The sequence below is a fragment of the Ctenopharyngodon idella genome, chromosome 9 (genome assembly GCF_019924925.1).
Source record: "Ctenopharyngodon idella isolate HZGC_01 chromosome 9, HZGC01, whole genome shotgun sequence".
Classification (NCBI taxonomy): Eukaryota; Metazoa; Chordata; class Actinopteri; order Cypriniformes; family Xenocyprididae; genus Ctenopharyngodon; species Ctenopharyngodon idella.
In genome coordinates this window covers 37,680,567-37,706,319 of record NC_067228.1, presented here as the reverse complement: position 1 = coordinate 37,706,319, position 25,753 = coordinate 37,680,567, and the positions used below count along the sequence as shown (strand labels likewise).

Genomic DNA, 25,753 nt, shown 5'->3' with positions numbered 1-25,753 from the left:
CAACGGCCGTCCGCACGAGTCGAGTCCCGTAGCGTAAGGTGAAAACTGCTGAAAGCAGAAGTGCAGAGGACAGAACAAAACAAAACGCCGGTCACGAATTAGAAATCTAAAACCAGAATTTTTAAAGAGAAATGTTGGAGGATTTCGATAAGAGAAGAGGAACTACATCATGTCAGAGGTCACCCTTCCTCCGGAACTCGACTCTCTCGTGGACGCGTCAAACAACGTCCTGGATCGCGTCGGAGGATTATGTGTTTATTCGGAGCATTTGACTGCAGAACGTTTTATAATCAAAGCACAGTTTAATGCAGGACTGGAGATCTACTGTCCTGCTCCAACCCTAAAAACTGTACATCAGTCACATGAGCCCATTTGATTTCAGCCAGTAAAGCCTTTGCCATGTGTGCTTGAGCATGCTTTGACTGTCAGATTTAAGGATATTAACCAGTTAATGATGTTGGTTAATCAGAGTTTGCTACAAGAATTAGTATCATAAAAAGGTAGAATGATTAATACACAGCTAAACCTCCCACCATCAGAGCTAGGAGACAGAGAGAAGACCTTCTACCTCTGCCAGGTACGGGTGTCTGTCCGAGGGACTGAGGGGGGACAGGGCAGGGCTGCTGGGAGAGGAGACGGAGTGAGGGGGCGAGCGCTGACTCTGCTGGAGCAGGTCGGGCAGGAGCGGGTTTCCACCCCTAATGCAGTTCCTCTGCCCAGTCTCTACAGGACTGGGACTAGAAGCCTCTTTCCAACCTGAACCCAACAGTGTCACGGGCCCTGATCTCTGGAACTGAGAAAGGCAAACGTCTGGGAAACGCTCCTCATGCCATCATCAAACGGCTCTTTTTAAGTCAAGACTCTTTCCCTTTCATTTTAAATAGCTGCTTTTCTCGAGTAAACTTGCAGTTAGGGGCAAAAAAGCTGAAGGTAAAACAATATCATTCAAATATAATCTTCAAATCAAGAAATTAAAAATCCATAATTCACAGAAAACAAGGACAATGATGAAATCATGAAATAAAGGAACAGTGACAATGGACAAAAAGAAAAACAAACAATCAAACAATAAATGTCCAACATTTGTGTGTTTGTATACTGTATGTGACACTATATTATAGCTTTGCTCTCACATGAGATGGGATGAGATGAGAAACGGGTTTGTGAAGTGTAAAATCAGCCAAAGCGGGCAATGCTTCAAACCCCTACAGAAGAATCCACCCGCACCATTATCAGCTATCAGAACTTCATTTATGATCCCATTTCACATCAGGTGTCTTTATCTACAAAGTACTTACATTAAAAAGTAAGCATTCAGTACAATGTACTGCTGGTGTGTTGCTGTTATTCTGAGGTTGGGATACGGCAGCTTTAGGGTTACAGGCGCTCAACAGTGTAATTACAGATGTAATCACACGCTCACACTTTCAGTAAGTACATCGTATTAGGTGCTTAGTTGTTCAATGCAAGTACACAGCAGGTAGAGACAACTACTCGTAATGAAAGTGTGTGTACAGCAGAAGACCGGGGTGTGTGTGTGTGTGTGTGTGTGTGTGTGTGTGTGTGTGTGTGGGGCACCTGTCTCATGACCAGCGTGCTGTCTTTGCATGGTGTAGAGGAGGCGTCATCGTCCTGGACCACCATCGTCTTCGCTGCTTCTGCCTCACCATTACTGAGTCTAGACGAGCTGTCAATCAAAGAAGGATTGGTGTCTAACAGCGTATGGATTTGGAACAACATTTTGTTGCTCATTTCCCACTATTCTTTAAAGATTAAATACAAAACCAGCATTCTCAAGAGTGACACACATCTCAATCATACTACTGGGAAAATGTGTGGTATTTCCTGAGCTTAATGTTGTTTTCGATGTCCAATGGAATTTCTGCTGATTGAACAGATACTGGACAAGCCTACCCTCCTCCTCGTGAGTCCTCTGGGCCGGACGTCGACTCGTCTCCGATGTCCTGATCCACCTCCTCATCATCTTCATCATCAGTGGTCCCAGAGTCGTCGCTGGAGGACGAGTAGTCTGTGGCTTTGTGCTGCGGCCGCACGTCCTCCACCGCACGCAGTTCCTTCGCGAGGGCCGTCAGATCCTGCCGGTCACATGCAAACAGTGAGCAGACTTTGTGACGAGTGATGTCATATCAGGACTAGATGAGAGAAAACAGCACTCTTGATCACACAAAACCTCAACTGCAGCGACTACAGAGAACTGTTCATCCTTAAAATAGTTAAAGTGACCAGTGGGAACTCTGTCTTTCCGAGCCGAGGACATGTCAACACTCCGACCTGACTGAGTTGTGTCATCTCATGCTCAAGCTGTCGTTAAAACTGTTAATTCACTGACACTGTATTATTCTCTGAAGAACTGCTTTGTTGCACTTATACTTGAAACTACTGATTCCTGAATGTAGGTGACGCTCACACGGATCATACTGCAACTACAGGAATAAACCAGCTTCAATACAAGTTATTTCGACTCTCCTCCTCTTCTTTAGAAAAGAAGCAAAAAACACAGATACAGACACTTTCATTGTAAGTGAATGTGCCAGTATTGGCAGAAATGTGAAGCTTGTAATGTTATAAAGCACTTCTACCACATTCTTCTGTTAAAACACATGCATTATTTTTAGCTGTAAAGATGTTTAAACTGTTGTTCTTGTGACTACTTTGAAGTGGGAGTATTTTGCAAGTGCTGAAACCTGCAATTAATGGACAACCCCAGCGTTACATCAGCGATAGGAAACTTTAATCAGACTGGAAACTACTGACTGGATCACAGCTCTCTCCCATCTGTTACTCTTTCGGCCAGAACAGCAGAGGGAGCTCACGAGCAGAAAACCACAGTGATGATGTCACTTACATGCGGATGCAGTACCAAATATGGATATCAGGAAGTTCAGTATCACTGGGATGAGACACATAGTGACCGGATTATGATCATACAAGATTTGTCTGTGTTCAGTCGTTCTCTGGTATGTTCATTTCTTTCTATGTTCAATTCTTTCTCACAACTACAAGTTTATATCTCAAAAAAAGTACAAATTTTGAGAGAAAATTACCTTTACTTTTTATTCTGCAGAAACAAGCTTCCATTCTTTAGCATGACAAGAAATCTATAAATAACATATTTCTGCCTCATACGGTGACTAGAATCCACATCAGATACAATCATACATATTTTCAAACTTATTTTATCAGATATTTTAACTCGCTGGTGTTTGAAAATGAATTTTAAGCTGAAAATGGTTAGAAGTGTCTTAAGTGTGGATGTTAGCTGGTAGGGTTATATTAACCCATGGGAAATGAGCAGTGGTTTTGAGTCTCTCCTGACTCAGATTAACTCCACTTTCATGATCACACCTCCAGCCCCAGTTGGCCCGGCATTAAAGGCCCCGATATACTCACAGTGAAGTTCTTTCTCGTTCTTTGTTTAGGGGTAAAAACAAGTGTGAAACACCTTAGCAGTGATATCATCCCGACGCCGCACACACTGCTGAGAACGACGTTTAGATGAATATGTAAAGATGTGCTGCGCGCTTTTCTCTCAGTAACAAAATAAACACAACAAAGTGACAGCGGTGAGAAAACAGCAGAAAGCATCTGATCATAGCGATGTGGACACGTCTGCACCAGCTCTGAGATTTGGGACTCAAGTTAAATCACGTGTATTTATACAGCGCTTTATACAACAGATTGCTTTAAACAAACAGATTTACAGTATTAAACATGAAAAAAATGTCAGTGTTGCCTTCAATTAGAACTACACTTCAATTTCTACTATAAAGCAGCTGTCCAGTGTTTGTTTCACTCGTGGACGGCTGACCTCGATGGACCGGGGAAGATTTCCACCTCAAAGACGGCGGAGCCTCAGAGCCACACCAACCGTAATCACTACGGACCAGCGGCAGTTCTGAGGTGTGCACCAGCCGGAGTAAACTCTTCCGGAAAGTTCCCTTTGGCAAGCTCCCAAAACAAACACCAAACCAGCTACATTTTGTCCTGACTTTGTTTGAAATGACATCACGTCAGTTCCTTCTTTGATTTGGCATGAAGTATATCGGGCCTTAAGTCACAAATGCTGTCAACTGAACTTCACTAGCACTGAACCTGTAATATTCCTTTAAAACGTCAGGAAGGAAGTCAACTTCTACTGGTCACAATGAAGAAGATTATCTGATGATGAAGATTAGCTTGCCAGAAAACACAACTCATTTAGCTGGTTGAGGTGACTAAACTACATTTCCCATCATTCTATGGGTGTTTTCACACCTATGGATCGTTCTGAAACAGGGACTAAATATGAATGACCATATGAATGTTATAATGATGCAGAGCGGGAATCAAGGCTTCGTCACGTCAGCATTCTCGCACGGAGAAGTGCAATTACACAACATAAAGGCGCTCTTTGGTTTTCAGCTATGGTAAATAATCTGCTCACTCACAGAATCAGACCATACTGCTTTTTATATAGCACATTTCCCGTTATGAATTATGATATCGTTTGGTTTGTTGGTCCGTTGGGTCGGATTGCTTTCACATCTCAAGCGAACTGCTCCAGAGTTCGTTTGAAAGCGTACCGAGACCACCTCTTCAAGGAGGAACACCTGCACACCCGAGTGCGACTGCTGCTTTCACACCTGCCCAAACGAACCGCACCAGAGAGGATAACGAACTCTAGTGCGATTCAACCGAACGAAACGAGGCAGGTGTGAAAGCACCCTTTGTGGCAGAACGAGAATGATGTAAGGCACAGATAAAGCATCTTCCTGTCTTTAACAACAACAAAAAGATTTAAAAAATTAAATGGCCATTTAAAAGGTCATTTTTTCAGATAAAATCATGAGTTCACATCACTTTATAAATACATTTTAGAAAGGATCCATCACACCCTGAAGGTTACCTGTGGGTCAGCGGGTCGATGGCTCTGTTCTGAGACACTGCCGTTGGAAAACACTTCTGAGCGTGGCGGTACAGCGGGCGGCTGCTTCGGCATCACCACAGCCTGAGGAGAACCCTGCACGTTCCTCCTGTGCCGCTCATCCGCCTGAAACACAGAGGGTCAAAAACAAGCTTTCAGCTTCAACTACCAACCCTTACACCACCTCTGAGGAAGATCTCAAATGCTGAATATTGCTTTAAACTACACATAAATCAAATCATATTAGGTTTCATTTGATGTATTAATCTAGTTCTTACAGTGATTGCCAGAAACAAGCAATACATGAGCACAAATAACAACTAAACAACTAAATAAATGGAAAAATGCAGTAACAAACACATGCTATTTCTCTCATGCCTTGCCCCTTTTATATTCTGAAATCAAAGAACTGGGCTTATATAATACATGGGCTAATCACGGTCACTTCACCTGTATCATGTATTTCAAGTGTTAAAATGATCCTCAACCACAATAATGGGTTTAATTTGTAACAGTCTGACTCACATTAGACTCAATATTATGATGCTAAAAAGGACCATTTTTGTTGAATAGGGGCTCTTTCTTAGTGCAAGAATGTGTGAACCATCTCTGATCTAGAAGAAAAGCAATCACTGGCAAAGAGTTTCATTGCTTTCACAGCATCAGGCAATGATTGTGCATTTCAGTAGAGATGTGAGGGATTCACTCACCAGGAGCATCGCCTGTTCATGTAACAGCTGCTGCTGCAGGATCTCCAGGTGTCTCTGCTCCTCCTCCAGCTGCCGGCGGATGTACTCCTGCCAAACAAACACACACGTTACACAGACGTACTCCCGTCAAACAAACACACACGTTACACAGACGTACTCCCGTCAAACAAACACACACGTTACGCAGACGTACTCCCGTCAAACAAACACACACGTTACACAGACGTACTCCCGCCAAACAAACACACACGTTACGCAGACGTACTCCCGTCAAACAAACACACACGTTACGCAGACGTACTCCCGCCAAACAAACACACACGTTACGCAGACGTACTCCCGTCAAACAAACACACACGTTACACAGACGTACTCCCGCCAAACAAACACACACGTTACACAGACGTACTCCCGTCAAACAAACACACACGTTACACAGACGTACTCCCGCCAAACAAACACACACGTTACACAGACGTACTCCCGCCAAACAAACACACACGTTACACAGACGTACTCCCGCCAAACAAACACACACGTTACACAGACGTACTCCCGTCAAACAAACACACACGTTACACAGACGTACTCCCGCCAAACAAACACACACGTTACGCAGACGTACTCCCGCCAAACAAACACACACGTTACGCAGACGTACTCCCGTCAAACAAACACACACGTTACACAGACGTACTCCCGCCAAACAAACACACACGTTACACAGACGTACTCCCGCCAAACAAACACACACGTTACACAGACGTACTCCCGCCAAACAAACACACACGTTACACAGACGTACTCCCGTCAAACAAACACACACGTTACACAGACGTACTCCCGCCAAACAAACACACACGTTACGCAGACGTACTCCCGCCAAACAAACACACACGTTACGCAGACGTACTCCCGTCAAACAAACACACACGTTACACAGACGTACTCCCGCCAAACAAACACACACGTTACACAGACGTACTCCCGTCAAACAAACACACACGTTACACAGACGTACTCCCGCCAAACAAACACACACGTTACACAGACGTACTCCCGCCAAACAAACACACACGTTACACAGACGTACTCCCGCCAAACAAACACACACGTTACACAGACGTACTCCCGCCAAACAAACACACACGTTACACAGACGTACTCCCGCCAAACAAACACACACGTTACACAGACGTACTCCCGCCAAACAAACACACACGTTACACAGACGTACTCCCGCCAAACAAACACACACGTTACACAGACGTACTCCCGCCAAACAAACACACACGTTACACAGACGTACTCCCGCCAAACAAACACACACGTTACACAGACGTACTCCCGCCAAACAAACACACACGTTACACAGACGTACTCCCGCCAAACAAACACACACGTTACACAGACGTACTCCCGCCAAACAAACACACACGTTACACAGACGTACTCCCGCCAAACAAACACACACGTTACACAGACGTACTCCCGCCAAACAAACACACACGTTACACAGACGTACTCCCGCCAAACAAACACACACGTTACACAGACGTACTCCCGCCAAACAAACACACACGTTACACAGACGTACTCCCGCCAAACAAACACACACGTTACACAGACGTACTCCCGCCAAACAAACACACACGTTACACAGACGTACTCCCGCCAAACAAACACACACGTTACACAGACGTACTCCCGCCAAACAAACACACACGTTACACAGACGTACTCCCGCCAAACAAACACACACGTTACACAGACGTACTCCCGCCAAACAAACACACACGTTACACAGACGTACTCCCGCCAAACAAACACACACGTTACACAGACGTACTCCCGCCAAACAAACACACACGTTACACAGACGTACTCCCGCCAAACAAACACACACGTTACACAGACGTACTCCCGCCAAACAAACACACACGTTACACAGACGTACTCCCGCTAAACACACACGTTACACAGACGTACTCCCGCCAAACACACACACACGTTACACAGACGTACTCCCGCCAAACAAACACACACGTTACACAGACGTACTCCCGCCAAACAAACACACACGTTACACAGACGTACTCCCGCCAAACAAACACACACGTTACACAGATGTATTCCTGAAAAACAAACACAGGGGTTACACACAAACACAAGTTAATATACATGTTACACTCAGATGTACTCCTGTGAAACACACACGTTATTATATTTACCTCAGGAAAATCATTCAATGACCATAAACTCATTAGTTAGCTAGAAAATTAACACTAAAGACAAGCATTTTGATAAATATATGCAATATATTACATATTCATTATATTTTTTCTTAACCTCTAAGTGTTTTCATGTCAGATTTATTCAAACATACAATTAATAAGTTATTTTTTACAGCCAATCTCCTCAACTTTGATAAGAAACAATTATATCATTAGAAGGTTTATATATAAAAAAAAACTGCCAGATGTGCAACTACAATGCTTCTACACAATTCAGGTTTGTGCTGTGTAAAACTTGGTAAATAACTGTATTTTGACAGTTGTTAACCTTTAATATTATTTTATTAAAGTACCAACTGACAAAGTTTACAACTTTAGTTCGGAGACTGATGTACTGTATAATATTGATGTACTGTACCTGATATATATATATATATCTCCAAACAAATCTATCAATCGAAATCAAGAGCTTGTGAATCTGAACTGAATCAATTTGTGAAATCTGTGTCAATAAATGAGATGTCGCGTCTCAAGGGGCTATCCTTCTAATAAATAAATACAATAGGTGCCTAAATAGATTGCGGATTAGAAATCAATTATGTGGAACTTTATTCAGCGTTTCACTGAAAACTTTAAATCCCCCAGATGGCTGATTTTAGCCAATGATCAGGAGCGTCTCCCCTCTAACCGTCTCTCTGAATAGGAGACCTTCTCTTGAGCTACAAACACACTGCTTACATTGACTGATGTGCTTTACCAAACACTGAAGAACAAACACTCACCTGCTCACGGTCAGCCCTCCTCTTCTCCTCTTCTGCCCTCCTGCGCTCCTCCTCTTCTTTGCGTCTCCTCTCAATCTCCTCCAAGCGTCTCTTCTCCTCCTGCTCTCTCCTCCTCTGCTCTCGCTCTTGTTGTCTCCTCATCTCTCGCTCGCGTCTCTGTTGCTGTAGTACACATGAGTTCCTCTGCTGTTAAACTTACAGTCATTATTGCCATTTCCTTATGTTTCAGCTCAGTAACGGTGTTGTCTTGTGTTGTCCTTCATAATAAAAGTATTGCCACTTTAAGTCTCAACATACAAGACAGAAGGGTGTGACAAATGTTTGCCATTTTCAGTAAACACATATTCTAGTGATGGATGTAGTTGTTCTTTACAGCATTAGACAGCAGGCGTTTGACACATTTCACCAGTTTGGTTTTTTGAGGCCGACACATCTATAAACTTCTTTTGGACTTTAGTTTTTCTCTGATTCAGGTCTGGCATGTGATGTGTGTTCAAATGCCATGTCAATCAGCATCATTTGGCGTCTGCTCACCTCCTCCAGCCGCCTCCTTTGCTCCTTCTGCTGCTCGATGCGCTTCTGTCGTTCAGCCAGTAGTTGGCGCTTGTATTCCTCCTGCTCGCGCAGCTGCTGTTCCTGGAGGAGCTGCTGTCGCCTCAGTGCCTCCGAGCGCTCCTTATTCTCCTGCTGCAGACGGATGAAGTCCCGGCGCAGAGTCGACTCGCCCGGCACATTCACGATAGAGCTGCGGGAGTTCAGAGCAGAGTTACACACTGCTCCTTAAACTCAAGAGACGCAGATAAAGACAATAAATACACCCAAAACAAGTCAAATACTGTAACCAGCCATATGACTTTCAGCAGTCCAAGAGAAAAATTATATTCCCTATAAAAATCTACAATATTTGATGAATTACTGTGAGGCAAGTGTTTTAGATGAATTAACTAAATTAATAACTATTGTTTCTTACATCAGAATGAATCAATACTGAACTTAAGATGGACAATGACACTATTTTCTTTAAGAGCTGCTGTGCAGCCAAAATTTATATACCAGTTATCACTGTAAAGCTGCTTTGACACAATCTGCATTGTAAAAAGCGCTATATAAATAAAGCTGACGTGACTTTCCAGCGGCTCATAAACCCTGTAATGATGAGCAAGTTTTCAGGTCTAGGAATCCTACTGTAAGAGAAGTAATCTTACGGGTGTGGAACGACATGAAGATGAGTAATTAATGACAGAAATCTCATTTTTGGGTGAACTAACCCTTTCATTCAAATGAATTAAACGTTTTTAAATAGACTGCAGCAGTTGACATTTTGTCAGAAATCATGGGAGAATCGTGATCTCTAGTTTATTCATTCAGAATCGTGCCGCTCTAATACACAAATCTGTGCATGAAATCTGCATACAAAAGTTTCGTGAACAAACGATGATCACCAAATCAATCACTTTCATACAGAAATTTATTCTTAAATGTGGCTTCAAAACCGTGTTAAGCTGAAGATTTGCACACTGATATTTCATCAAATCCAGAGGAGGAGTAAGAAAGGTTCGTCTGAACGCACATGTACCGCTGCTGATGTCACGTCTGTAATCTGGGTCTGCAGAACGGCTGATATATTGCCAGTGTGTTGTGTCATACCTGGGCTCTCCTTCCTGCTCCTGAGCTTCCTCCTCCTCTTCCTCACTGCCGCTGTATTCATACTCGGTCTCATCTGCGGTCAGAGCACAAACACATGATCACATGATCACACACAGGAGCTCAGGCGCACACGCGGTCTCTACGGCCACAGACGCCGGACCGTACCTTTCTCTCCGCGCTTCTTGCGGCAGCGGTCCAGGTGGTCTTTGAGCTGGATCCGCACCTGCCTCTCGTTGGGCTGGTCTCTGATGAAGGGGTGCTTCAGGAGCTGGTCGGTGGGCGGCCGCTGCGTGTAGTTCTTCACCAGACAGCCCTCGATGAAGCTGAAGAACTTCTTGGACCTGAAAACAAGATCACGGGAGAGGAGAGTGTTTCTGAAGGAACACCGGAGACCTTTGACCCGCTGGCATCAATACGACAAGAAGATGAAGGTACTGACCATTTCTTGGACTTGAGTCTGGGTGGAGGATTTCTGGGTATGAGAAAGAGCGCGCGCATGGGATGCATATCACACAACGCTGCAAAACACCGACACACACGTCCCATTAAACCCAATTAGCAATTCTGGATATTAAAGGTAATGTTTGACCAAAAATAAACTGTGTGTCACAACTGATCATGTGTGAAAACCAACTGCATATTTGAATGTATGCAAATGAGACATAATTATCTAATATATGGCAGCTATATCAGCACAAGAGTGACGTGATACGATACTTCTGCTCGTGGAGCCACAGAAACCATATTCACTTCCACAGTAAGACGAGAGCAGCTCCAACGAGGAGAGAGAGTCAAAGGTAGAGGACAGAATTTAGGGTCAGTTCCTGGAGGGCCACAGTCCTCAGCCCCAACAAACACACCTGATCCATCAAATCCTTCAGGATTACTGGAAGACTACAGGTGGAGGGCTGTGGACCTCCAGGAACAGAGTTTTAAATGAGCAAACAGTACATTCATTTCCTCTAAAATAGACTATAAAAGCAACTGGACATCAGGACACATAAAGTGGAAGAAAGGAGCATGCGAGCGGCCAGAAGAAGCCGTCTGAAGAGGAGGAGTGTGATGAAGTACTCACGAGGAGCGCCCTCCGCCATCTCTATAGCCGTGATCCCACAGGACCACAGGTCGCTCTGCACAGGAAACACAATATCCTCTGGTCAGCTCTACATTCATTCATGGTGTCAGAGCAGGGCTGCACGATTTGCAGAAAAAAAATCTAATTGCGATTTTTCTGGTTAAAATTGCGATTTAAAATGCGATCTTATAAAACAAACGGAAAAAAAAAAAAAAAATTATAAACAATACCAGGCTTGTTTTGCTTGTTTGTAGGGCTGCACAATTTGGCCCGAAATTTTGTGCTAATATATTATTTTGACTAATTATTTTTATTATTATCATTATTGCTAAATAAAAATATTAAACCAAGTAAGACACATTACTGTTGTAATAACTTTCATTATTAAAGTATTTAGCATTAGTATTTAATTATAAATATAACTATAATAATTACAAAATAATATTTAAAACTTGTATGACAAAATGTGGGGTTACCTGTTAACATGCAAGCAGTATGTCTATAAATCATTAGAAACGTCTAAGGATTTATTATCAAATATTATATTATTATGATAAAAATCTGTCTCAATAATTTCTTTATTTTTGTCAGGAGGTATGCAAAATCAAAAAATGGAGTCCATAGCTGTGTCCCAATTCAGGGGCTGCGCACTTCGGAGTGCATGAAAGGGGCGGGGCTTTGGAGTGGAGGAAGGCCTAACTGAGGTACAGGGTTGCCAGGTCTGCGCAACAAAAGTAGCGTAATCACAGCACAAGTGTAAAAGTATCCCAATCCCAGACGTGGCAACGATGAGCCGAGCGTCATTACATGGCTAGCGGCTGTGTGACAGACAGCTGAAGTTTGTGTGTGCATTTTAAAGTTTTATGACTTTCTATTGGGTTTTGACATGCTTCACTGCTGGCGATGACGGGACACTGGACCAAAATATGTGCACACACAAACGTCAGCTGTCAGCTGTCTGTCACACAGCCGCTAGCCATGTAACGATGCTCGGCTCACTGTTTCCACGTCTGGGATTGGGATACTTTTACACTTGTGCTGTGATTACGCTACTTTTGGGATGGTTTTGTTGCGCAGACCTGGCAACCCTCCACTCCAAAGCCCCACCCCTTTCATGCACTCCGCAGTGCGCAGCCCCTGAATTGGGACACAGCTCATGTATTTAATATGAATTACGTGCCTCTTATGCATCCACTGTGGAAAAAACCCTGTACACTTATGTAGGCTGGAGAAAAACACTGATTATATGTTTCCCTCAAAGTTCTTTAGAGAGAGGAATTATTTTTCCTATTTTTACCCAGAATAGGATTGAGTGAGCTTTACTTGGCGCTAAACATGTGTTTCAGACTGGACGCCGGAGGGCGCCCTTGAGCAGATCCTCCAAATACACGCAATGTAACAAACGCTGTTCCAGGAAATCCCCAACGGGCATGTGACTGAATAAAAAGAAGGTAGAATCGCTCTGATCGATTAAACATGAATAAAATAAACACACGACTACAACAATACATGGTTTATATGTTTTCTTCAAGCCTTCTCGGGTATTTCCGTAATAATAAAGTATATTTATAATCTGATGCTAATCAAAATGCTATTTCAAACACTCAACTGACGTTATGAAGTGAGTTTGGAGTAAAAACACATTAAATGTTGTGTTTTGTTAGGAAAAAAAAGTTAATAAAGGCTTCTCGTGTTTGGAAAGTTTGTATATTTGACATGTGTTGCTTTTTCTAATGCAGTGCTCTCAGATGGAGCGTCATTTACTGATCACAGATCAGCTCTTCACTAACACGCTGTGTACGTATTTATATCATTAAAAATCGCAGCCTTTGCGATGTCATAATCGCACTAAGCCAAATCGCGATTTCGATTCGATTACGATTAATCGTGCAGCCCTCTGTCAGAGAATCGGTCAGTGTGTGTGTGTGTGTGTGTGTGTGTGTGTGTGTGTCAGCTCATTACCCTGTAGTCGTAAGTAGCGTCCGGGTTTTCGTCACAGGCGATGACCTCTGGAGCCATCCAGTACGGCGTTCCGATGAAGGTGTTTCTGCGGCCGACGGTCCGATCCAGCTGAGCGCTGACGCCAAAGTCCACTGCAGACGAGACCAGAGAGATCAGCTGACACACACCGCGTCACGATCACACGAGCTTCAGAAAGAGAGTCGGACGATCCGCTGCACAGCAGACGCTCGGTGTGATTTCACCAACAACTACACACTAGTTATGAATCAGCTGCACGTGTTTCATCTCTACTTGTTTTTATGCTGCCTTACGTGAACCTTCAGGACCGATCAATCCGCAGCGTCACAAAACATCAGCAGAAGATGAGAAATCGATCTGCTTCAGCATCACACACGAGCACACTACACCTGAAGTCTGGTAAAACACCAGCGTTAATCAGTTATATATTTAGCTTTAGCCTGAATGAACTGTGAGGAGCTCCTTTGGTTAGAAACATACGAGGAACTCAAATCCAGCAGGCAAATACTGCCCTGGAAAGCAAAAGTGAATTAGTTTGACGTGATTTGATCATTTTCACACAGGTTCAGCATCTGTGTTCAGCTGTATCAGCGCTGGTTGGACACTAGGTGGTGCTGTGGGGGATTTTCACTGATTCTAAACTTTAAAACAAAACGAAACTGAAAAATACAAGGAAATTAACCGATTAATTTACACACTTAAAAGGATCCTTCCAGCCATGAACAGGTTCAGTGAAATGAGTGACCGATAAAAATAAAACTTGCTGTTGGTGCTTCATTTTATTAATATTTAGTGACAGATTTAGGATATTTCAACTCTCCATCAAAAGCAGGTATTAATATTCATTACCAGAACAACCTCTCACATGCTCCATGTGTGCATGAAACACACTTCTGTATGAAAACACATGAGAGGCGGCAGGATGGCAAGAAAAGCTGGCGGTGTTCACGTGAGATGGCGTTTAGGTGACCGTTCTCTCAGGATATTGATAGAAGAACTGCTGTTGTCAGTGTGTTTCTATCATAATGTTTCCTCTGTAAACAGCTATAATATTTCATACCCGCATCATTATTACCGTACGGTGTGTCAAAACAGTGTGATTAATGGAGTAGATGTGGGCTGTCACTGAACACAGAAAACAAATAATAAAACGACTGTTTTTTTTCCTGATGATTTTGTTCAAGGAAGGATATTCTTGTCGGCTGTGACAGCATGTGACAGTGCTGGAGATAAACGTAGAGGAAGCAGAGATCTGACCTAGCTTGACCTCTGCGTTCTCCGTCAGCAGCACGTTCTGGCCCTTGATGTCTCTGTGGATGACGTGATGAGCGTGCAGGTGGGCCAAACCCTGAAGAGAAGAGAACAGCACTCAATCAGCGGCTCCAGACGATCACACCCGCTGCCGCGCTAGTGTGGACGCGCGCTTCATACCCTGAGAATCTCTCTGGAGATGTACGCAATCCAGTCTTCTTTCAGCGAGTTTCCTTTCGTGTTTTTCACAAGGTCTGTTATCGAACCGGCTCCACAAAACTCCATCACCAGCTACACAAACAAGAGCAACAGATTTACTGTATGCACACACACACACACACACACACACACACGGAACTGAAGATGATAAGATCTCAGCAAACAGCGTCAAATAAAGAAACCTTCTTTTGCACTTTCATTTTTACTCAGAGTAATAAAGCAGAAAAACTACACGTGCTGGTGCGGGGCAAGTCGTCACAACGTCTTTAGGTCAGGAAATATCAGAGTCTCATCTCAAGACGTCTCGAGACCATATAAACGTGGCCTGGATCTGTGCAGTTAATGTGATATCTGGGAACAGGACTCAATCCTCTAGGATTTCTTCTTCTTTTCTAAATATGCAGCTTTTTGACACTTTTATCTTCCCTGGATTACAGTAGAGGAATAAAGCGCTTTAGTTCAGGGAACCGGTGGAAAACACTTCTCTATCTGTCGTCACACACTCCGCTTGTTCTCAGTCTACAGGCTGAAATGTGGTGTGTTTCTGGAGTTTGTGTCTGTACTAGCAGGCAGAAAGTGTGTTTCACCATGTTTAGATTGATTTACATGGTTGTACTTGGAAACAATACAATAAATTCAGCATCTTGGTGCATTAAAAGGCACTTCCTGGTTGTGGGATCCACAGGTCTGGATCTGGTCTGGACCACACCTCTGGTAAATATAAGGTCAAAAGAGTCAAAAGTCCAATCACACAAATGCTGGTTTTCTCTAGCAGTGGTTTTGGATGTTGATGTTTAATATTGATGTTTGATCATATTTTTGTAATATCTGCAGGGTGAGAAGTGAACAATTAAACCACAGCGACACGTTAAAATGAGTCGGATGTATAATGAAAGTAGATCTGGGGCAGGTTCTCACATTTACATTGGGTTAAGCATTTTATTGTCATTTTTTGGTTATTCACAATTCTTGTTAGCCTAAACTATGCTTAGCTTCTACATTTTTTCCATCTGATAAACTTTTGTTTTTGCTGGAAAGCCCAGTTTTTAAGTGCACATTTCCAGTGTGAACACTAGTCCCAGTATTCACGCTGCTCAGTGACGCGACTGTGAGCTGGGACACACATCACTGAAGCGAGATGCTCTTCGTCTGCTGTAAAGCCTCTGTTCGTTACGGTTTATGATCTGCAGTGTCAGTGACACGAACACTACTGCAATCTCCAGCACCAGACTTCTCTCTTAATGACCGAACCAACAATTAATGACAATAAATACACTGGAAATCTACATGCTACTGTTTAATTTAGTTTGTTAATATGTATAATAAAGTTTTTGCTGTGAGATTGGCAGTAGTACCACACCATCACATCTGGACACTGAGAAGGGCTCGACACTACGATCAACAGCGTTGTTGTGTAGGATCTGAATGAGTGTCACATGATCAGCTGTAGATGGAAACCCTCGAGGAGCTCCGGGTCCCAAAAGAAACGCTCTGCAATCAATAAACCTGACATGAGATGAAAACACTTCCAGCCGAATACAGACACTCTGAGGTCTGGTTTCACGGACACGGCTTAGATTAGATGCATAAACTGTGTTCAAACTGTGTCTTACGAACTAATATGTAGCAGTTCACCAAGGGCTGGTCAGTCTTTAACAATTAGACCAATCTACCATTTCATGATACAGGCTTTAAAAAGTTAGGAGCAGTCTTGATGAAATAATTTAGATGACCAACTTTAAGACTAGTCTAAGTAGTTGATGCAACCGGCCCCAGGAGAAGACCTTCATTCAGTTAGGACATTTAAGAAGCTTTTATAAACATGCCTTAGAAAAAACATTACTGGTGTTCATCTTGAGACAAAACAATGACACTGACATATTTTAACACATGCTTTCAGTTAAAACAGCTCAAACACTTCAGTCTGGGACTAGATTAAGCCCTGTCTGTGAAACCGGGCATGAGATTCCTGGGAAGGTATGGATATACAGTGTTTCTCTTGAGTATGAACAGGTGTGTGTGTGTGTGTGTGTGTGTGTGTGTGTGTGTGTGTGTGTAACTGACCCACAGCTGGTCGTCATGTCCTGGAGGGCTCTTCTTAATGAACGCGCCGTAATATGTGGCAATGTTTCTGTGATGAGAGTATTTCTTCAGCATGTTAATCTCCAGCTTAATCTCCTCTTCTTCATCCTGAACACACACACACACACACACACACACAAGCACACACACACACACACACACACACAGAGAAAGTCTCATGAATACAGTATTTGAGGTCAGTGTTTCATTTTTTAATCAATTATTACCTACTATGAGAATATGGACAGATTTTCACTTGAATAAACCACAACTGAGCAAAAAAAACAAAATAAAAACAGTCTTCTGTCGTGCTGATCTGAAGTCAGTCAGACGCAGGTCTGTGTGAGTGAAGGAGGACAGGAAGCTGATGTGTTTGTGTCAGTGATGTCACAGACATCACGAGTCTAGAGCCGAGACGTCAGTGCGTGCCGCTGTTATACTCACAAATATCACATGTGCATCATTGTAATGCAAGAGGACATTCATCTCTCTGCTCTTATGAATATGAATAATGAATAATATTAATCATGTTAGAAACAGGAATGGGCTGACTGAATGATTTGTACATATAAATGATCGAGTCTGTCACTACACTGTACACATTACAGAATAAATCTTTTGATGAGTAAAATTAATTAATTTTGGCACTTTATCAAGACTCACGTTTTTGCTTTTCACAAAATGTATAAATCTGGAAGGACATGAAAAACTAGAAAAAGAGTATCAGAGCAAAATAACTAATTATTTTCTGCATTGTGTCATCCTGCAACAAATACAAACACGTTGGGTTAGTTTCTCTTCCCACCAAACGGGCGAAAAACCGGTCGCTTTCTTAGGAAGCAAAATAAGGGCCAAATGCTACGCTAGTTCTGCCGTTCCTCTCGTGTCACACTGGATAGGGAGAATGGGTTATATTATTGTACTCCTGCGCATGTTCTGTGTATCTGTTTTTATACTTTTATGTCACTTTACTTTTTGACGTACTCAATTCATTCATAGTATTGCTAAGCAGAAAAGATATATATAATGTGTAGAAACAGTGTCTGTCTTGATATTTTTCGCGTTGTCTTCCAAACCGGAATGTGTTGAAGTGAAAAGCAGGACTTACTTCAGTCACGTCCATGACTTTGATGGCTGCCAGCTGTCCGGTTTTGACATGTCGACCCTGAACGGAAACACAGAGGAAATGAGTTAGAAGATACGATCATTGTCAAAAGAAACAAAAGCAGGGCATGTGTGTGTTCTGCGCTGTAGGATACGCCGAAATTTCAGCCACTTATAGAGAAAAACAGGCTGAAATTTGTGGACAAAAATCATTGAATCATTATTTTCCTGTTATCACTGTGAAGCTGCTCTGAAACACTCTGTACGGTATAAAGTGCTGTAGAAATAAAGGTCACTTGACCGTATTGAGATTTAACCACACAATAGTTGTATCTACCTTTAGTCTGACTGCTGGTAAAGTTTTCTCCAGCAGCCCTTATGGAAGTATACTGTGGTAACAATTAGAAAACGATCACAAACTCAATCAGTATTTGCAGTTTCACAAAGAATCAGACCCCGAGGGGAGATTCATTTTGATCACAGGCTCAGTTCTCTAACATCATACACCCGCTCTCACAATCATGATTCACTCAATGTTTATTTGACGGATGATTTATTGTTTAACTCTCGCTGTAAAGCAGAGGTCTCAGCCCTGATCACACACACTGAAGCAGCCAATCCAGGTGTTCCCAGAGATGTTCATGTCCTTCATCTGAAGCCTATTAAATTGTGACTGGAGAGCCCATCTCTGTCTGGAAGTGAAGTCTGCGGGACGGTTCCTCCAGGAGCAGTGCTGTGAAGGTTTGGGTCTTCTTGCTGCAAACTTTAATTGCATAATGAATGCTTCTCTGGACAAATCCTCCTCATCTAGTGTTCTCAATCATCTATACAGGTTTGACAGATATATGGTGCCAGTGAAGCCTAAAGTGAGAGACTATACGTTTTACTCACATTCATATTCTTGACTATGTTTCCATCTCTAAACAGTTTGTGCAGCAGTTCAGTCCTGTCGTACTGACTGTTGTTTTATCAGATCATGGACCCTGCTGTCTGTATCTCCACAACCTCAAACTGGAGGTTTAATACGTCTCTTCTGAACACTGATCCTTTCTGCTCGTTTGTTCTGGACAGTTTATCACAAGTGTGGCTTGAAAGCAGAGACTCCCCAATGTCTTCAGCTAGGATATGGGATGCAGCTAAAGCCACACCACGCGGACATCTTATTCCTAGGAAAAATCTTGAGGAATCGTCATTAAGCTAGAGCAAATACATAAGCAATCCATCCCTAATCTGAAAGCTTCTGTGAATGCATGGACCTCTGAATATGGACCACACTTGCCACTTTCAAAAGCTATTTTTACCAAATAAGAACATCTGGTCACAAAAAATCTAGTCACTTGCTCACCAACTAAAGAATCAAAATAATGATCTTCAATTAATATGATAAGGAAAGTAGGTGGCGACATCTGAAGAGATCCTTTGATTATAAATATTTTCAGAGATTATGAATCTCTCTATAGCTCAGAAGCGACAGACTCGAACACTGCTGCCTATCCGTACGAGATTTCATTAGCTTTCATTTCAGAGGAGGAGCGTTCGAGCTTAAACACACCATTAACACTGGAGGACAGTACCGTCGCAAGGCCTGTGCCAAGAGTGTGACCGCACAGGGACGTGACAGCTTGATGATGTAAAGCCAATAGTTCATGTTTTTGTCCTTTGAAATACTATAATACTATAAAAGACAGCTAAAAGTGAGATTATGTGTATCGTGACTGTATTATTCTGCTTGTTAAAAAGTGTATAATGCCGTAACAGTCAATATTGCTCTGTGTGCGTGTGACCGTGACTCACGCGCATACACGTCAGTCAGTCAAGTTCTGAGAGAGCTTTATTCAGTCCATTTTAAATTCTGATTTTGCCCACCTCTGAAATGGATCAAACAATAGATATCAAAGATAGATATTCCTGCTGGAGGAAGTCTGGGCAGTTCAGACATGGTCTTCCATTGAAGAGTGTTCATCTTACAGACCCATCAGCCTTCTGACTGTGAACTACAGGACAACAGTACTGTTATTAGTGTGATTAAAGCTCTGTCCGTGTCGAGAGGATGATGTCTGAAGGGTTTCCAGTACAGGCTGAAGACGGGTGTCCTGCATCACCGTTACGCTTTATTTACTCTGGCAGAATCCATCAGGACTAACATCAGGACAGACAATGTTCTTTTGTATTTAGAGAAGCCACAAACATCTATTCCGGCGGTTTGAAGTTTGTCTGTTGGAGCTCCGAGGGTTTGTCTGATTTCTCAGGCTTGATGACTTCTGAATTCATTTGAACAAATTAGACTAACATTTTCCCTGTAGATTTATTCAAATACCTTCAAATTCGGCTTTTCACAGAGTCTCTTAAGGCAGAACAAATCCTGCTGAAACTGAATCTGTCAAAGTGATTCTTCAAAGTTTAATGACCAATAGTTGTTTTCTGATTCTCTGAAGCCGCTGTGGGAACGGGATCATCATTCAGTTCAGACTGGACTAAGATCTGTAATGGTATTTTTCCAAAGTGTACTTCAATTTCTCTACATGAACACAATTTCAGTTTTTTCCACAGGATTTACTTTACACCCGTTTGCCTTCATGTTGTCTAGTTCAGCGGTTCCCAAACTTTTTTTCCTGCGCACCCCCTTCTATGTCCCAACCGGGTTGGCGCACCCCCAATCCCCACTTCAAAAAAACGCAACAAAGCTTTGTTTTATCGCCATATAAAGACTCATGCGCAAATAACCAGAACACGCATGACAATAACAACAAAGTTTCAATATAATGCAACAAAGCTACGCACAAGCTTCACTTTTAAGAGGACGAGTGACAGACACAGGCTCAGTAACAGACAGCACGGTTATTTTCAGCCGCGTAAAAGAAACATTGCAGCAATAGGCCTATTAAATGACCGTGGAGCTAGCCTCATCATCATCATCATCATCATAACACAACGGTTATGGAAATTAAAACGACAGTACATTGAATTAAATTGCAATGAAGTTACAAACGATCCAAAACATTAAAGAGAATAAGCTCCGAAATAGAAAAGATGTCCCACTTGACAGTTTCCCTGATTTCAGCCAGTTCAGCATATTTATAATATATATATGGAATGAAAGAAATGAGTTGACACGCATATAGCCTGCAGTGCATAAAAGAAGAGCAGCAGCTGTCTTCTTCTACGTTTCTAACAAAAACTAATAAATTATAATTTTTTATTTAAAATAAAAGCGATTACAAATGAAATGTTTACTGTTCGTGTTTTTTTTATTGTATGGAAAAATCCCACTTAAAAAAACAGACCGCCATTACATTTTTCCTCTCGCGCACCCCCTGGTGGCAGCTCGCGTACCACACTTTGGGAATCCCTGCTCTAGTTGCTCAAATCTCTGTTTTTAATGTAAGAGATACAAGCGCACATTTTCCCAGTTATTTTGTCCCTGTGATCACATTCAGTCGTTCTGGACAGGCTTCATTCTGTGATCCAGAACTTCTCTAAGATAACTTCCCCTTCTTTTATCTGCTGAACGTACACCTGGAAACTTTTTTGTCTATTCAATAATTATTTTATTTTTGGGCAAAAAAAATGTATTCTTCTGAGGTGGTCTGTATTTTCCCACTTTTACCACATCAGTTATCTGCCTTTTTTCCTTTGGAGAAACTAAACTAATTAATCGTAATTTGGACAGATTTTGGAGACTCTGAAAACCTCTGCATTCTTTTATACAGAAATTCTGATCACCTGTTTTAGGAGGACTGTTTGTTGTTGTTGTTTTTCTTCTCTTTTATTTATTTTCCTTTTCCTGCCATGTTTCTGAACTATTTATGCAGGTAGATTTATATATATATATATATATATATATACACACACACACACACACACACGCACATTACGAACTTTATTTTCTTTCATATTTAGAGCACTTCTATTATTGACTGCCATCAGGATGTGAAGAGAGGTTCAGTATAACAAACAGTGTTCATGAAGCACATCTCTAACCCTAACCCTTTAACTCTAGGTGAGATGAGTTGAGCGAAGCGTCACCAGCTTGATTAAAGCACTTTCAAAGTGTGCAACGATTATTACTGAAATTAATTTAACCCTTCCACCATCTGGGAAAGTCTGAAATGGTTTGTGTGTGTCCATCAGTCAACATTCATTCTGAGCTTTTGTTTTCATTTAGATTATTCAGATTCAAAAGACCAGATGAGCAGCAAAACCATTTCATCTGTAGGAAATGTCACATAAGGGGAAGTACTTCAAATCTCTTCCTCCATGTACAACAGTACAGTACTCTTCACGCTGCTGCCACAAAACCTTCACGGCCCGACAAGGTCAAGCTTCAAATCACCTCACCCTCAGGAACAAAATAACAAAAACTGGCCATTTCAATTTGCATACTTCTGAATCCTCACAAAAGAAATTCTGAACATTTTTTCTAAGCAAAACAGATTTTGATAAGGCTCCTGGACCTGATGTGTCTCCACTGGACTGTCACTCTCAGTGTTTCTGGAGAGTACCTCGTCCCGGCGGCCGCCACACTTTTATCAAGCAGGTGTTTCACTGCTTCTTATAGGGTTAGTTCAGCCAAAAATAAAACATCTGCCACCTTCTCACCGGGTGTGCCTGACCAATGAGAACATGAGCTTCAAATATTATCCATGACAGGGCTTTTCCTGCCTCAAAATGAGGCGGAGGTGGTAAAATCCTGATCACGACAATTTTGTACATTTTAAAGATAAATTCCTTAATCTGGTGCACTTTGAGAGTTCAAATTTAAGAGCTCTAACCCGTGTTCAGTGTGAAAATAGGGATTGTGTGCTAGAGATGTGCGGATCAGCTCCAACATCACCCAAATCTGCTGTTAAAAGTTCTTCTTTGGCAAAATGACAAAGTTCCTTAATAGCCTATAAACAGTGACAATTTTAGTTTGAAGGGAGTAAAACCTGTTTCATTACATCATTGTTGAAAAAACAATGAATAAATGTTAAAAAAAAACAGAATAATTTCTGTTAAGCTTGAGTATATTTTTAGTTAAAGCTGCTAACTTAAGCAAATATCTTTTGTGTTTTATATGATGACCACTAGGAGGTGCTCTAGGCACATGCTTTCCTTGATTGGTTTTCCCTGAATAGAAATGCGTAGTCGTTGAAAACGAAAGTAAAAGAGTGACGCACATTCCTTGTGTTTAACTAAATGAGACTTCCGTGTCTTTATTAAAATCAACACATTAATGATTTCTCTCTCATCCACCCGCAACTACTTGGAATGTTGTTTTGTATTACTTTGGCCGGCCTGACCCGCGGATTATCTGATGTGGACATTACCGCGATCCGCATCACTTCCGTGTAGTTGTAGAGCCGGAGTGAAAGCGATCTCTTCAGCACCGAACCCCATTTTCTGCAGTGGGGATGGGCGGAACGGTTCGAGAATGGACACAGGCCGAAATCTGAGAGGTATCTCGTTGAGACTACAGTCTCAATATGACTTCCCCTGGTTAAATAAAGGAATAAGATCTCATAGAGATCCAGCACAACCTCCCCTCCAAGATCCAGAAAAACAGGAAAGGCATCATTAAAGTTCTCCATGTGACTCCAGTGGCTTAAACTCAATCTATGAAGCAACGTGAGAGCTTAATGTGTGTCCAGAAGATGAACGAGGTGTGGCGGGTGTGGAGCGACATGAGGGTGAGGAATGACAGAAATTTCTGGGTAAACTGACCCTTTAAGACTTTCTTTCTTTGTTTATAGTTTAGCGCCATGCCAGCTACCCTGGCTATATTCATGGCAAGAAAGTTTGAAAAATATATATATATATATTTTTTTTTTTAAATAATTAAAATTCGTTTTTAAAATTTATCGTAGATACTTCATTACAAATCTTTTCATAAGAAGATTTCTAACAGAGTTCAGTCCATCAAAATGAGCCTCAGTGATAATGGATTCTGGCACGAGGATCTTCAGCCGTTACAGGATCACATGGGTTAATCTGGACGGCCCTATTCCACAGCCTGAGGAGAGATTAAGACCCGAGTTACCACAGCAACCGAGAGAGAGACAGAGGAGGAATCAGACGCTCCTCTCACACATTCAGAGTCAGTGTGTTTCAACACGGCCTGATGAGTCTGCCTGGTTACAAACTCCCTCGGCCAATCAGAGCCTCGTGCTGAGGTCACATGCTCAGTTCTCTGAGGCTTGTGAATCATATGAAAATAAGTGAACAAGCTTTTATCTGTATGTGTGTGATGGAAAATGCCATCTGATATGCCATAACTCCAGTCCAGGCCTCAAACACACATGCGCACACAATCACATTATGATCATAAAGATGTGTGTTACATGATTAGTGAATTTCTCAACTGCAGCCACTGTAAACATGAGCATTCTCCTAAAGAGCACAAAAGTGACTCACAATGGGCTAAAGTGTGACTGTTTGAGGAATCATGTGATCAACAGCAGCAGCTCCATGATCATCCTGGACTGTTTTCAGTGTGTCAGCGCCACCAAAAACTCTGAGTCTGCAGCGGCTCCGGACACGTGACGCAAAGCTTGCGTCTCATTGGCCGACACAAAGAAAAACAATCGACAAGCACTGAAGAAAAAAAACACATGGGTTTTGTGAGAGGGCAGATGTTCATTCCTGATATGAAGAAGAATCCATTGTTTGTGTTCAGAAGCCTGTTGGCTGAACATTCACACTGATCGTGAGGACATGACCGATGAAGAAACCTCCACAACTCACATCATCTGTGAAAACACACACACACACACACACACACACACACACACCCCGTTTGTGCTGGAACCATTTCTGAACTGCATTTAAAGGGACAGTTCACCCAAAAATCATCATTCTGTCATCATTTACTCACTCTCAACTTTTCCAAACCTGTATCAATTTATTTCTTCTGCTGAACACAAAAGAAGATATTTTTAAGAATATGGGTAACCACACAGTTGATGGACCCACTGACTTCCAGAGGATGGAAAAAGCGTACAGTGGAAGTCAATGGTCACCAAAACTGTGGGTTACTAACATTCTTTAACATATCTTCAGTGATCCACAGGAGGAGGAAAGTCACAGGTTTGGAACAACAATTTTCATATTTGGGTGAACTTCCCCTTTAAGAGAGAGAGAGAGAGAGAGAGAGAGAGAGAGAGAGAGAGAGAGAGAGAGAGAACGAGCTCCATTTTAAGTGAGCAGGCCACGGCCGCGGGCCTCGACTAATAAAGACGTCTGATGTGATGCGACGGCACGCTTCTCTCATCACTTCCTGTACAGAACCTGCACTATAACGAAGAGAAGTACGTCTGATTCCAGAACACAGAACACACATGTAAGATGGCTGCCGTCTGTGATCTTCACGCTCACTGAGATTCATTCAGGCGTGAGTGCAGCTTTCACCACAAAACAGCTCAATGACAACACATTAAATATTTGAAAAATGAAATATTTGATGTTTTTTTATTCATGATTTATTATTACAGCATAGAGCTGCACAATTTGGTCAAAAAAGTATATTGTGATTATTATTTTGTGATACATTGTGAGATATTTTGCTGCTGCTGACTCATCCAGACTCCTCAGCTGTGGACGGATGTTCACACTAGGGTTCAGTCGTGACTACAGCAGATGCTCACGATACACAGTTCCTCCACTGACTTCTATTCACACACACACGTGAACGCTGGAGGCCGGAAACACAAGCTCATGCGAGGAAGATTCACATCGCTGCGCTCCAAAGTTCAAGTTTGGCGAACTCT

General features: G+C 42.2%; 1 protein-coding gene across 3 annotated transcripts in view; it reads right to left on the bottom strand.

Moving 5' to 3' along the window:
* map4k4 (mitogen-activated protein kinase kinase kinase kinase 4) overlaps positions 1-25,753 on the bottom strand; it is a 51,493-nt gene that overhangs the window by 18,050 nt on the left and 7,690 nt on the right. For 2 of the 3 annotated variants that reach the window (XR_007931538.1, XM_051904964.1), the window contains exons 3-18: positions 18,013-18,069; positions 16,887-17,012; positions 14,784-14,894; positions 14,610-14,700; positions 13,335-13,465; positions 11,373-11,427; positions 10,737-10,815; positions 10,463-10,638; positions 10,298-10,370; positions 9,185-9,395; positions 8,651-8,812; positions 5,635-5,721; positions 4,907-5,050; positions 1,915-2,096; positions 1,579-1,687; positions 569-793 (exon numbers count right to left, since the gene is read on the bottom strand). Coding sequence is in view for 2 of the 3 variants with exons in the window: in XM_051904964.1 (XP_051760924.1) it covers positions 569-793; positions 1,579-1,687; positions 1,915-2,096; positions 4,907-5,050; positions 5,635-5,721; positions 8,651-8,812; positions 9,185-9,395; positions 10,298-10,370; positions 10,463-10,638; positions 10,737-10,815; positions 11,373-11,427; positions 13,335-13,465; positions 14,610-14,700; positions 14,784-14,894; positions 16,887-17,012; positions 18,013-18,069 (2,019 nt within the window). In the remaining variant the exon portion in view is untranslated. The remainder of the gene's footprint in view (positions 1-568; positions 794-1,578; positions 1,688-1,914; positions 2,097-4,906; positions 5,051-5,634; positions 5,722-8,650; positions 8,813-9,184; positions 9,396-10,297; positions 10,371-10,462; positions 10,639-10,736; positions 10,816-11,372; positions 11,428-13,334; positions 13,466-14,609; positions 14,701-14,783; positions 14,895-16,886; positions 17,013-18,012; positions 18,070-25,753) is intronic. The other variant, XM_051904965.1, reaches the window with a different exon arrangement.